The 14,458-nt window shown below is 53.7% G+C and overlaps 1 protein-coding gene across 6 annotated transcripts in view; it reads left to right on the top strand.

Annotated features, from left to right (window-relative positions):
• The window catches only part of TJP3 (tight junction protein 3), a 30,536-nt gene that overhangs the window by 4,503 nt on the left and 11,575 nt on the right, over positions 1-14,458 (top strand). For 3 of the 6 annotated variants that reach the window (XM_027547223.1, XM_027547222.1, XM_027547226.1), the window contains 5 exons: positions 11,248-11,304; positions 11,420-11,529; positions 12,202-12,304; positions 12,550-12,898; positions 14,210-14,313. In XM_027547223.1, the coding sequence (XP_027403024.1) occupies positions 11,257-11,304; positions 11,420-11,529; positions 12,202-12,304; positions 12,550-12,898; positions 14,210-14,313 (714 nt within the window). In that variant the 5' untranslated portion in view covers positions 11,248-11,256. Of the gene's footprint in view, positions 1-6,179; positions 6,365-6,765; positions 6,869-11,247; positions 11,305-11,419; positions 11,530-12,201; positions 12,305-12,549; positions 12,899-14,209; positions 14,314-14,458 lie in introns of those variants that run through there. The other 3 variants (XM_027547221.1, XM_027547225.1, XM_027547224.1) reach the window with 3 other exon arrangements.

Consider the following 14,458-nt stretch of genomic DNA (forward strand, 5'->3'; position numbering starts at 1 on the left):
GAACCACCTAAGATTCTGAGCAGAGTAGAAAGACCAGTACTCTGCACTTCAGAAGGACGGATTCCAGCTGTGGCTGGCTCAGTCACAAAGCAGATAAGACCCCTAGCAAACTGGGGGTCACGAGGGACCTTTCATGGGACGTGGTGGGGGCAGCTGGCGGGGGCACAGGTGCAAAAGCCAGACAGGAGACAGGGATGCAGGTATCAGGGGTGTGGGTGCTTCCCTCAGCCATTGCACCAAAGGATGAAACCTCGAAGTTGACATTTCTGTGGGTGATCCCTGTCCAGCCCTGGGGGACACCATAATTCACTTCATTTTTTCCTACTAGGAGCTTATTTCCCTCCTCCTGACCCAAGTTGGGATGGAGCCACAGAGAGCCCAGGTGAACCTTTCTGTGCACCTGCTGTGTGCCAGCTGCTTTAGTTTGTGAACCTTCCCAATCACAGTGCTCACAGGCAGAAGCAGGTCCCACTATACAGATGAGAAAACTGAGGCTGGAGGCAGAGAGGCTGGGATTCACAATAGGCACTGCTCTGCCCCCTGCGGTGGGCCTCCTCGCACCCAGGAGGCAGGCGATCGGGGAACACACTCTGTGAGCCCCCCTGCAGCTGCCCCCAGAAGGGTCTTCACCCCCCTCCTTCCAACATCAAAGTGCTCTCCCCAAGGTGCTCCAGCGCCCTCACGGTGCCAACTGCTGGGACATACCTCAGTGCTGTGAGCATCCACAAGCCGGCCGCACCCCAGAATCTGCCCTTCCTCCCATGCCCTCTGCCTGAACCCATAACCCCAGTCCAGGCACAAGGAAAGCACTGGACAAACCCCAAATGAGGAGTAGCGTGCAAAACCCCTGCCTGGTCTCCAGACTGGAAAGGCCCATGGAGCAAGGGGGAGTGGAGCCCGAGGAGATGTGTGGACCGGACATGCTGCGCGATGCTAAACGGGGTCCTGGGGCAGTAAAAGCTGAACGCAGCCTGGAGTGTAGTTAGCGGTGATGAGACTGTGGTTTCTTAGTTTTGGCAGGTACATCGTGGTCATGTAAAATGATGTTGCGAGAAACTGGGTGAGAGGCATAGGGGGACTCTCTGAATTACATCAGCTTTTCTGTCAATTTAAAAATGGTCCCGGAAGTTCCCTGTTGGTCCAGTGGTCAGGCCTCCCCTCTTTCATTGTCCGAGGACCTGGGTTCAATCCCTGGTCGGGGAACTAAGATCCCACTAGAGGCACGGCCAAAATTAAATAAATAAAATAAGATAAATTAAAAGGTCCAAAATAAAATGTCTTGGTTTTTTTGGCATCGCGGCTTGTGGAATCTTATTTCCCTGACCAGAGATTGAACCTGGGCCCTTGGGCAGTGAAAGCGCAGAGTCCTAGTCACTTGACCACCAGGGAATTCTCCCAAAATAAAACTTGATTTAAAACGTTTTTGGTTTTTTTTTGCAGGGCCTCTGGGTTTGGGCTCGCAGCTCCCCTAGGTTTGGCCCCGCCACTCAGTCTGTCGGCCTAGCAGTGGGCCACCAGAGGGCGCCAGTGGGCCCCTGAATCAGGCCCTGGCCCCTTCCTCGGCCATAGCCCTCCTCGGTCCCAACTTCCCTGGGGCCAGAAGCCCCTGTCTCCTCCCTGCCTTCCCCTCCTCCTTCTCTCTCCCTCACTCACTCTGTTCCAGTCACAAAGTCTTCCTCACTGTTCCTCCAACATTCTAGGCCCAGTCATGCCCCAGAGCCTTTGCACTGGCTGTCCACCCAGCTCTCCCATGGTGCCTCCCTTACCCCCTTCAGGTCTAGCTGTTACCTCCTCCCAGATCCCTCTCACTTAGGTCACTCCTGTTAATCTCAGTAACACCTCCTCAGAGAAGCCCTCCAGGAGTCCCCAGACCAGGTGTGTCTCTGTGCAGGTGCTCTCAGAAATCTAGATTGGACATTTTATTTCTGCTACCTGAAGATTAGACCATCGTCTATCTTCCCTGAGGGCCCTGGGCTTCCTTTTGTTGTTGTCATTCAGTGACATATCTGACTCTTTGCAACCCCCTGGACTGCAGCACGCCAGGCTTCCCTGTCCTTTACTATCTCCTAGAATTTGCTCAAACTCATGTCTACTGAGTCGATGATGCCATCCAACTGTCTCATATTCTCCTCCTCCTGCTCTCAATCTTTCCCAGCATCAGGGTCTTTTCCAATGAGTCGGCTCTTTGTATCAGATGGCCAAAGTATTGGAGCTTCAACATTAGTCCTCCCAATGAATATTCAGGGTTGATTTCCTTTAGGATTGATTGATTTGATTGCCATGCTGTCCAAGGGACTCCCAAGAGTCTTTTCCAACACCACAGTTCGAAAGCATCAATTCTTCAGTGCTCAGCCTTCTTTAGGGCAGGGCTTGCGTAGGAACTGGGTGTACACAGTGGGCACTCAGTAATTGAATGAGCCAGCGCCCAGCCAGGTGGCTGAGCAGCTTCATTCTTGGGTTCTGGTCAGACCTGTTTGACCACAAATAACACCTCCGCCTCCTGCAGCCCAGCAAAGCAGCCTCCACCAGGGAGGCTTTAAGCCTCAGGCGTGAATGACCACCACTCCCTCCCTGCAGGTTCCCACCCTTCCTGATGGCCACCAATCAGGGAGACTTCAACCCTGTCCCCACCCTTTTTGAGCCTCAGTTTCCCCCTCTGGGGCTCAGAAGGGGCAGAGAAGGGTCATCCCCCAGGTTCCTAGTATCCTCCCCTCCCACAACATCACTTCAGGCCATGTGCACGCTGCCTCCTCCTGGTGGTAATCAGCACTGCAACTTCAGGCGGGAATTCCTTACCCCCTCACTTCCTCCTTCACCTGGTGCTTAACAAGGGCTTGAAATATTTTTTTGCATGAACGACTGAATAGGTGAGAACATGAATGCATGAATGACCCTCCCTCTGTGAGGCAGCACTGGAGGCACCTTTCTCCAAAGCCCCGAATTTGAGTACAGGTTATCTCATGGATACTGGGGAGCCGCTGAGTGTTCTTGAACAGGGAATGAAGTATGTGAGGTGGCTGAAGGAAGACCATGTATCTTGGGGTGGTTATCCCCCTTCTTAGAGGGCTTTAAAGTGGGGTTTCTGTACCTCAGCACTATTGACTTTTGGGACTGGATGTTTCTCTGGGGTGGGGCTGTCCTGGGCACTTGGCGGTGGTGAACAGCATCCCCGGCCTCTGTCCACTCTGTGCCAATAGGAGTGTGTGCATGCTCAGTTGTGTCCAACTCTTTGCGACCCCATGGACTGTAGCCTGTTGGGCTCCCTCTGTCCATGGGATTCTACAGGCAAGAATACTGGAATGGGTTGCCATTTCCCCCTCCAAGGGATCTTCCTGACCCAGGGATGGAACCTACATCTCCTGCATTGCCAGGTGGATTTTTTACCACTAAATCACCTGGGAAGCCCACTCAATGCCAACAGTGTCTACTAAACATGTCTTCAGATATTAAAGTGGGGTTTCAAGGGGGAGTGAGGGGTAAATCACCCTACATATAGAGTGAGGGGTGTGGCATCAAACAGAGCCAAACCCAGCTCTTCTAGTTGGGCCCACTACTTGACACGTCTGGTCTGTTTTCTCAGCTGCAAATGGGCACGTGGATACCTGTGTAACAGTGGTTGCAGCAAAGCTAACACTCCTTAAGCAGCCCGCTTGTCTGATTTTGCCAGACCTACATCCTAATCAGTAACTCCTCCCCAGTAATCGCAGCCACGAATTCCTTATACATGTGGGAGTAGAGAATTTATTTATGTTTTTTCCTGTAACTCATTAAAGCAAATATACATCTATTTTTTTAAAAAGTTTGACCTTCTTTTACCTAAAATCATTTCATGTTTGGCCCAAGGTCACCCGCTGGTGGCCCAAGGTCACATCGGAAAAGGCTGAGGTTGGCTCAGATGGTAAAGAATCTGCCTGCAATGCAGGACACCTGGATTTGATCCCTGGGTTGAGATCTCCTGGAGAATGGAATGGCTACCCACTCCATTGTTGCCTGGAGAATTCCATGGACAGAGTAGCCTGGTGGGCTACAGTCCATGCGGTTGCAAACAGTCGGACATGACTGAGCAACTAACACTGATTTACTTATGAGGGTCCAAATACGTCCTTAGAAGGGGGCTCTTAAAAAGGGTTATTGCCTTGGAAGACTTTGGGCACCCTTGAGGGGTAAATTTTGGCTAACTGGGATCTTTAGTGTTTTGGGGAGAGGTGAGATATCAACCTTGGGGGCCTCAAAGGATTTGACTGTATTCTTGCACATTTGGCAAATTCTTATCCAACCTTCTTGTTGGGCTGGATGAATCACAAGCTGAAACTGAGATTGCCAAGAGAAATAGCAACAACCTCCGATAGGCAGATGACTCCACCCTTATGGCAGAAAGTGAAGAGGAACTAAAGAGCCTCTTGATGAAAGTGAAAAAGAAGAATGAAAAAGCTGGCTTAAAACTCAACATTCAAAAAACTAAGATGATGGCATCTGGTCCCATCACTTCATGACAAATAGATGGAGAAACAATGGAAACAGTGAGACTTTATTTTCTTGGATTCCAAAATTACTGCAGACAGTAACTGCAGCCATGAAATTAAAAGACACTCACTCCTTGGAAGAAAAGCTGTGATAAGCCTAGACAGTGTATCAAAAAGCAGAGATATCACTTTGCCAACAAAGGTCTGTATAGTCAAAGCTGATTTTTCCAGTAGACATGTATGGAAGTGAGAGTTGGACCATAAAGAAAAGCTGATCACAAACTGATGCTTTCAAACTGTGGTGCCAGAGAAGACTCTGGGGAGTCCCTTGGATTGCAGGGAGATCAAACCTGTCAGTGCTGATGGAAATCAACCCTGAATATTCAATGAAAGGACTGTTGCTGAAGCTGAAGCTCCAATACGTTGGCCACGTGATGAGAAGAACTGACTGATTGGAAAAAGTGCTGGGAAAGACTGAGGGCAAGAGAAGGGGATGACAGAGGATGAGATTGATGGACAGCATCATCGACTCAATGGACATGAGTTTGAGCAAACTCAGGGAGATGGTGAAGGACAGGGAAGCCTGGCATGCTGCACTCCATGGGGTGGCAAAAAGTCGGACACAACTTAGTGACTGACCAACAACAGGAATATTCAATCTTCTAAACCCCAGTGGCAATGCCCCCTCCCCCAGGAAGACTTCCCTGATCCCTAATTTTCCCCTCTGCCTCCCCTCTTCCCACAATCTGGAGCTTCTTTCTGCCCAGTCTTGATTGGGTGAGGCTGGGAAGGGGTGTCTATGCCCAGATTTGCCCCTTCAACCTTGACCTGGGTGGGACAAGGAAACAGTTGAGCCTCAGGCTCTATTTTTTTTAAGCAAGAAGGAATGTGAGGGCAGAGCCAATGGTGGCTCCACCTACCCAGGTGACTTTCTCCCTTCCACACCCCCAGGTAGAGGGTTTCCGGCTCTGGTCCAATTATTCCTAGACAGGTCCCTTGAGGGTGAGTCAAGGGGTGGAGAAAGAAGCATGACCTTTACTCCAAGAATTTTAAAGAATTTCCTTGTCCTCGCTGAGCGCCCTTCCCAGCTGGGGACCCAACCCAGGGCCAGGTGTGAAGACAGGCTGAAAACACTGGATTCTGGCCAGGCCCAGAGGTGACCGCTGTGCACCTTCTGGATCCTCCACTGTAGGGGACATCAAAAGGGAAGTCTCATATCAGCCTACACCTTCAGAAAGTCCATACCCCTCACCCCACCCCAGGTTTCTCTGGGCCTCAGTTTCCTCTCTAAAATAAACTCCCAAAAATCAAAAAATCAAATAAAATCGGGTGAACTTGCTGAAGATGAGGTGACCGAGAAAGATCAGCCCTACTCTTGGGAGGTCTCTGAACCTTGGCTAGCTCCTAATCATAACACGTCTCTCTACAGAATCTCAACACGCATTGGTTTTCCTGGATGGAAAACCTTCCAAAGCGCAGGCTCCGTTCCAAACACGGCTTTAATCCCTGCCTGGTCTTCCTTGCAGCCTCTCCGGGCAGGTCTCCAACCCGGCCGCCGGCTAGTGCGCAGCTGGGCGGAAAACACGGCCTGGAATTCCCACCACAGGGCCTGGATCCTGTATTGGGAGGGGTGGCAGGGTGTGAGCGAAGGCGGCCTTGGCGGCGTCCCGGAGGCGTGTCGGGACAGAGGCGGGGCCGGGAGGGGACTCAGAGGAGGAAGAGGTGCAGGTGCAGCCCTGGCGGCGGAGCGGGCGGGAGGAGGGCAAGTGCTGGACACCTGCTTCGCCGCGACCCTCCCCAGCCGCCAGGGTGGGGTCCAGTTTTGACTGTTTCTAGGCCCCCCGCCCTGGGCCAGAGGCGCTGGACAGCCCCCAGGGTGGACTATGGCGGTGAGATTCCAGGCGAGTAGCCCGCGGAGGGCTGGAGGGGGAAGGGGACCGAGGTGGGGTCGGGGCTGGGACCGGGACCCGGGACCCCAGATTACCCCTTTCTTAGGTAACAGATGGGGAAATTGAGGCCCAGGAGAATGTGGAGGCTAGCACGGGGAGAGTGTCTGCGCCCACTGGCCTCCAGCGTGCCTCCGGGGGCTCCCTCTGCCCCGGGTCTGCTTCCCTTAACAGATAGCGTTCGTGTGTGTACTAAGTCGCTTCAGTCATGTGTGACTGTTTGCAACCCAGTGGACGGTAGCCCGCCAGGCTCCTCTGTCCCATGCTCCTCCAGGGGATCTTTCCGACCCAGGGATGGAACCCGCGTCTCTTCTGTCTCTTGTATAGGCAGTCGGGATGTTTACCACCAGCGCCACCTGGGAAGTCCCTTAGCAGGCCAACCGGTGTTCAAATTCCGATTTTTCTGTGTAACTTTGAGCCAGCCAGTGAGTCCACGCCTTTGAGAACCTCGTCTATAAAGTGGGTGATGGTCACTTTATAGAAGGGCGTGGGGAGGATCCTAGGAGGGGGGGAAAATGCTCCTCGTACATAGTAGGTGTGCAGTTTCCCAGGGGGATGGGCCGAGTTGAGCTTGAGCACTAAGGGTGGGACGTAGGCAGGGACTATGTGGGCTGGAACGGCTTTGGCGAAGGCAGTGAGGCTGTGGAAGAGGGGATCACCATTTATTGAGTGTCTACTGTATACAGAGTTGTTAACTTGGGGGATCTGGCTTGAGAGTCCAGTTTTGCTGCATCGGGCAGGCCGATCGGGGCTGGGGCAGGGAATCCCCGTGGCCCTGTGGCGAGTGGGGTGTGCTTCGTTCTCCAGTGTTGGAGCTTGAACCGACTTTGTCACACCCACCCTTCTGCGTCTCAGGTCGGGCCCCAGAGGGGTAAACAGGTGAACAGGCTCAGGAGATCTGTGGCTGGCCCCAGGCCAGACCACCCGAGGCTCTAGGGCCGGGAAGTTCTTTCTCCTTCCAGGCAGCAAGCAGCAGCTCCCAGAATCCCGTCCTCAACTCGAGTATTTGTGGTCCCCTCCCCTCCCCCACTCCGACCCCCGCTGTGGTTCCCAGAGGTGGGGGCGGGGAGGGGGAGAGTGATCAGCAGCCTGGCAACCACGTGCCTGGGCCGGTGTGACTCGGTAAGCCCAGTCCCCTCCGGAGGCCTCTAGTCTCCGGTGTTTTTGTCCCGCGCGTGGCAAGGGGCGGGGATGTAGGCGCGGGCTCCGCCCCCTCGGAGCTCACCTGGAGGGGGGCGGGGCTGAGGAGGCCAGGAACTCTGGACGTACCTGCAGGTGGTGGTTGTTCAGGCGCTAAGTCGTGTCTTACTCTTTGCGACCCTGTGGACTGCAGCACATCAGGCTCCTCTGTCCTCCACTATCTCCCAGAGAACCTGGTGGAGTTCCTGGGAAAATCAGCCTTTTATTCTACCATTAGTGCATTCCGCAAACTCCCCACACACGCTGTCCTGTGGGGACAATGATGGGGTCCCAGGACCCCCAACCCTGACTACCAGGAATCCCCAGACTCAGGGGTTTAAGGGAGACAGGTGGACTGGGACCTCCCAGGCCTCAATAATCAGAGGCAAGAAATGTATGTGTCTTGGGGGGGTGTTGAGGACTTATTTCCTGAAGGAAGAGACACTGCCCCTGGGGCTGTGAAGGATGAATAGGAGTTTGCCAGGGAGTACAGCATGTGTAAATGCCTGGAAGGGAGGCTGATTGGTGGACCAATCAGCAAAGTACCCAGAGAGACAGCCCCGCCTAGCCTTCACACCCAAGAAGAAAGATCAGAAAATCACAAATTGATGATTAAACAGGGTAATTGAAGATGGTTTTGGAAGCCATGAGTAAAACCTAATCAATAGAGCAGAGGAGTGGTAGCATGCCAGCCAGAGAAGATTGGCTAGTCTGGGAGGTCTTCCTGGGGAGGTGGCATTTGAGCTGAGACCCAAGTGTCAGGGGACAGCTGTATGCATGTTGGGAGGGTGTCCAGGCACAGGAGTCAGCCAGGGAAAGGTTGGGGGTGAACTAAGCTGAGGTGGGCTGCGGGGTTCGGTGTGACCCTATGGGTGTCAGAGAGCCTGCCAGTATCCGTGGAGGCGAACCTGCACGAGCCAGAACAAGCCATGGCCACCTGCGCCTGCCCCCTGAGGGCTGTGATTCCCTGGGGGCTGATTCTTAAAATAGAGCCAGGAACTCAAAATGCAAGGGGATCATTTAATGACACCAAACATAAAATCAGAGCAAGTGAAAAGATTTAGTTCCGAAAAATGTTTAGAAGGGGGAAAAAAAAAAAAAAGAACAGAAGGGTGCTGGGACCAGGTGGTTGAGAGCAAAGGCGTGGGACAGACTGCCAGGGTTCACGTAGTGCTGTGTGACCTCTAGTACGTTACTGAACCTCTCTGGGCCTCCTTTTCCTCCCCTGTGAAGCAGGAAGGCAGGAATAGAAGCAGAGCCGCTTCCTGAGGTCACTCAGGAGTAAAAGAATGGGTACTGCATAGTGCTCGCTGGCAGCTCATGAAATAGTGTTGCTTATTAATGTTACACAGAGGAGAAAGATCATTATTATTACTTCTCACTACAACCACTGCCATCCCTCCAGAGGCTCCTACTGCTATTTGTGGGAGACTCCAGGCCCCCTTCTCACACCTCAGCGCTGAAAGATGGGGCAGCGGGGGTGAGGGAGGTACCCATTGTACAGATGGGGAAGATGAGGCTGGAGAAGTACCACCACAGCCAGTCAAGTGCACACTGAAGGATTTGAATCTTGGTGGTGCAAAGCAGACCCGGCTCCCAGGAGGGCTCATGAGGCCCCGCCCTTGGCTTTGTTTCCCTCTTCTCCTAGGGCCTCCTACCTCCCTGGAGCCTGGAATGCTGCTCTCCCAGGAACCTCTAAGAAAAGGCAGGGAAACACCACACACTGCACAGGGAATCCCCCCACACCTGCTATGCTGTGTGGGGAGGGGGCATCATTTCTACAAGGCCCCCCAGGGGCAGCAGCACATCCAGATAGAAGTAAGGGATAGGTGTGGGCCACATACCCCCTTCTGTTGGCTGCGTGACTTCTATTCCCAAAGCCTCTGATCTCCTCTGTACCCTGGACTTGAAAATAACAGAAGCCACGCCTCTCCACCCCTACGCTCCAATTGCTCTGTTGTCTTGGCAAGTGACTTTCCCTCTCTGGACCCAGCTTTCCTCATCTGTGATTGTTGTTCAGTCGCTCAGTCGTGTCTGATTCTTTGCAGCCCCATGGACTGCAAGTATGCCAGGCTTCCCTGTCCTTCACCATCTCCCAGAACTTGCTCAAACTCATGTCCATTGAATTGGTGATGTCATCCCACCATCTCATCCTCTGTCGTCCCCTTCTCCTCCTGCCTTCGATCTTCCCCAGCATCAGGGTCTTTTCCAGTGAGTCAGCCCTTCGCATCAGGTGGCCAAAGTATTGGAGCTTCAACTTCAGCATCAATCCTTCCAATGAATATTCAGGGTTGATTTCCTTTAGGATTGACTGGTTTTATCTCCTTGCAGTCCAAGGGATTCTCAAGAGTCTTCTCCAAACAGTTCAAAAGCATCAATTCTTCGGCATTCAGCCTTCTTTATGATCCAACTCTCACATCCATACATGACTACTGGAAAAAAATCATATAACAGATGAATAATAGACTATCTGTTAACAGAACACCTGTTAGTGAGCAGATTAAATGAGATCTTACTGCAAAGAGCCTGGCGCAAAGGAAGCACTTCATTTAATCATTCCATAGATAGAATCCGAGGCAGATAAAAATCTCTGCCCTCCGAAGCAGACATTCTAGAGGGAGAAGTACAGTGACCAGATTTTTAAAATTCAGAGAATGTCAAGGGATCACAGGTTCTGTGAACTGGGAATCAGGATGAGGTGGATAAACTGGTCTGTTGTGGGGTGGGGAGGGGCCGGTTGCAGACCGGGTGGCTGGCAGAAGGAAGTGAGGGAGGAAGCCAGGTAGAGATCTGGTGGACGAGAGTTTCAGGCAGAGGAGAAAGTGTGTGCAAAGGTCCTGGGGCAGGACCGGGCCTGGCGTGTTGGAGGAATGGCGAGGAGGCCTGCGGGTCTGGAGCAGAGTGAGTCCCTTGTGCCTGTGGGCTTTGCTCGATGCCCACTAGGCATCGAGTCAGATCTCCCAGAGGGAAAGCAACAAGGACTTGCCCCTTCTCTATTTCCATTACAGTTCAGCACCATTAACATCTGGGAAAGGATCATTTTTCTTTTTTTTTTTCTGTATTTCTTGTTGCTCTGGGTCTTTGTTGCTACGCGCGGGTTTTCTCTAGTTGCGGCAATCAGGGGCTGTTCATTGTGCTGCACGGGCTTCCCACTGAGGTGTCTTCTCTTGTTGCAGAGCACAGGCTCTAGATGCGTGGGCTCAGTAGTTGTAGTGCACGAGCTTAGTTGCTCCCCATGGCATATGGAATCTTCCTGGACCAGGGATCAAACCCATGTCCCCTGCATTGGCAGGCGAATTCTTATCTACTGTACCACCAGGGAAGCCCATGGATGATTCTTTATGGTGGGGTCTGTCCTGTGCACTGAAGGAATTTGAGAAGCATCCCTAGCCCCCACCCACTCGATGCCAGGAGCACACCCAGTTGTGACAACCACAGATGATCCCAGATACCACACAGTGTCCCCTGGAGGAGGCAGAACAGTTCTGGGTTGAGAACCACTGACTTAAGTCCACTTTGCAGATGAAAAAACTGAGGTCTCAGGAGAGATTGCAACCATCCCACAGGCTTGGGCCAGGAGAGTGTCAGAGCCAGGCTCCCCACCCAGGTATGGAGACCCCTGAATCCTCACAGCCACCTTCCCTGCCACCCCACTCCAGGTGCTGGACATGGAGGAGCTGACCATCTGGGAACAGTACACTGCTACGATCAGCAAGGTGGGGCCTCCCTCTCCCTGCATGGGCGCCAACAAAAACAGTGGGCCGGTCCCCGTAGGATGGCCTTTGTCCCAGTGAAAAGCAGAATCGCATTCTGTTTCTCATCCCCTCTCAGGACCCCCGCCGAGGCTTTGGCATCGCAATCTCTGGTGGCCGAGACCGGTCCGGTGGATCTGTGGTTGTGTCCGATGTGGTGCCTGGAGGGCCGGCTGAGGGCTGGCTACAGTGAGTGTCAAGGCAGCTGGGTTACAGGGGACAGGTGTGTCAAGAAGAGGGACCTATATGGTCCAGAGTCTGGAGGCTAAAATGTGCCTGGCACCTCCCAGCTCTGACAACACAGGACTGGAAGCTGGCAGCATGACTGACTGTGTTCTCGGGGTTATGGTGGCCCTGGAACGCTCCTGGAACAAATATCCTAGAAACCTCTTTTTGGCTGGAGGGAGAGTGACCCAGTATCCTGAGGTCTTGGGGGCAGGAGGCTCCTGGGAGTTATTTTGGGAAAAATGGTTCTTGGGCCCGAGTGGTTGACAGGTGATGTGATACTCAGAATCGGGGGCCAGCTTCAGAGAGAAATAGAGTGTGAAACAGAGAGAGAAGGGAAGAAAAGTATGAAGAGGGGGGCCTAGAGAAAAAAGTAAGGCGGTATGGAGATGCCAGCCGCAATTGCCGTTTCTGTTCTACAATTGCATTTCATTATTATGTGGGTCCTTTGATCAGCCCCACTTTACAGATGAGGAAACTGAGGCCCAGAAGGTTGTCTTTGTGAGCCTGGGGACACTGATGGTTTGGAACCAGGCCTTGTAGAGCTGGGGGTACCTGCCAGGGGCCCTCAGGGAAGGCCTGGGGAGAGGGGCTCCCAGCAAGGCCTCCTCCCTGAGACCTGGCCTTCTCCCTCAGGACAGGGGACCAGATTGTCATGGTGAATGGGGTCTCCATGGAGAGTGTTACCTCCACCTTCGCCATTCAGATACTCAAGACCTGCACAAAGATGGCCAACATTGTGAGTGGGAGGGGCAGCTCCTGCCAGCAGCACCTCTGTCCTGGCTGAGTCCCCCACCCCATCCCCAATCCCCGATCATGCTGCCCATGGGCAAATGAATAAGCTTCCCCCAAGCCAATGGAATTGTGTCCCCATTTCATAGCTTGGATGTTGAGGCTCAGAGGGACCAGAGTCCCCCAGGGCTGCCCAGGGGATGGGCCAGAGCCTTGAACTGGCCCCCCACCCATCTTTGCCTCCCTTAACAGACGGTGAAGCGTCCCCGGAAAGTCCAGGTGCCTGCCACCAAGGTCACTTCTGCCCCGGGACACCAGGACTCAGATGAGGAAGACAGGCTGCGGCGTTTGGAGGAGGCTGACCACGGCCGGGGCTACGAGGGGGACACGTCTAGCGGCTCTGGCCGCTCCTGGGGCGAGCGCTCCCGTCGGCCAAGAGCAGGTCGCCGGAGCCGGGCCAGCAGCCGCGGGCGCAGGAGCCCAGGTGGCGGCTCCGAGGCCAACGGGCTGGCCCTGGTGTCCGGCTTCAAGCGGCTGCCACGGCAGGACGTGCAAATGCGGCCCGTGAAGTCCGTGCTGGTGCGGAAGAGAGAGAGTGATGGTGAGCCTTAGGGCTATGTTGTCGGCAGGGGGTCTTGGAATCCCTGGGAAAGGGCCTCGTTGCTGCCCTGACATTTGGTCGCGCGTGGTGTGTGCTCAGCAGAATAACAGCCCCCAAAGATGTCCACGCCCTATCCCAGGACCTGTGGACGTGTCATCTCACGGGGCAGAGGGGACTCTACAGGTGCAATTAAGCTAGGCCCCTGAGATGGGGACGACCCTACATTCCCTGGGGCCCCAGTGTCTTCACAGGGTCCTTATAAGAGGGAGGGGGAGAATCAGAGGCAGAGAGAGACGGGAGATGCTGAGCTGCTGGCTGTGAGGGTGGAGGGAGGGGCTGCAAGCCAGGTGGTGCCTCGAAGCTGGGAAAGGCAGGAGCCAGTGCTCCCTGGGAGCCTCTGGAGGGATCAGCCCTGCCCACACCTGAATTAAGTCCCATGAGGCCCATTTCAAACTGTGAGATAAATCTGTATTATACGCACTAAATTTGTGGCATGTTCTTAGAGAAACAGGAAGCTCACACATCATGACATCAGTAGATTGTCAAGGTATTCATAGGTAGAGAACAGTAGACCTTTACCTCTACAGAGGTAGAGAGACATGACCTCTCACCCCCTCGTGATTAAAGGACAGAATCAGGATCTCGGAATTATGGTTACGATGTGACAAATGGCACTGGGACCTCTACCCCACATCGTAATTTTAATACTCCTGAAAATGTTCGTTGTGATCTCATTGAATATTGGGGGTTGTGACCCCGAAGCCCTTTTGGTGTTGTCATCAGGGTGTCTGGAAGGGACAGCCCGGGCTCTGCCCTTTCTCAGGTGCCTACTGCCAACCACCATGCAATGACATCAGAATCCCTGCCGCAGGGCATTTGCACAGACCATTTCCCACCTGAAACAACCTTCCCAAGACCCTTGCAGGGTTTGCTCCCTTGCTTCATCTGAGACCTGGCTCAGACATCACCCCTGTAGAGAGGCTGTCCCCCGACCACCTCGTCCCAAATGGCTTCCCCCCTTCCCACCAAGGCCACTTCCCCACCTCCCTGATTTCTCCATCTTCCCAGCTCTTGGCACCACCTGGTGCTCGTGTGTTGCATCTCCAGCTATGGGGCACCAGGTCTGCTGTCACCTGCTGACAGATACCTGAGGTGGAGAATGCCCGCTGGAAATGCTGAAGCTTGCCCCGTCCCCTTAGGACAGCAGCCGGGAAGGCAGGGTGGTAGAGAGCAGGTGAAAAGGCTGGGATCTGAGAGCCCCTGGCAGCCTAGACCCCAGGCCCTGCCTCAGTTTTCCGCCTCCTCCCACAGATTTTGGGGTCAAACTGGGCAGTCAGATCTTCATCAAGCACATCACAGATTCGGGCCTGGCTGCCCAGAACAGTGGGCTTCAGGAAGGAGACCTCATCCTCCAGGTAAGCCCAGGCTTCCCATTAGAGGCAGGGAGACCAGGGCCAGAGAGTAACAGTGCTACCAAGACACCCAGTAAGGTCAGCAGAGCTGAACCACTTGCCAGCTGCATTGTTACCTATTTTCCAAAGATTGGAGATGGCTATGCAG

The sequence above is a fragment of the Bos indicus x Bos taurus genome, chromosome 7 (genome assembly GCF_003369695.1).
Source record: "Bos indicus x Bos taurus breed Angus x Brahman F1 hybrid chromosome 7, Bos_hybrid_MaternalHap_v2.0, whole genome shotgun sequence".
Classification (NCBI taxonomy): domain Eukaryota; kingdom Metazoa; phylum Chordata; class Mammalia; order Artiodactyla; family Bovidae; genus Bos; species Bos indicus x Bos taurus.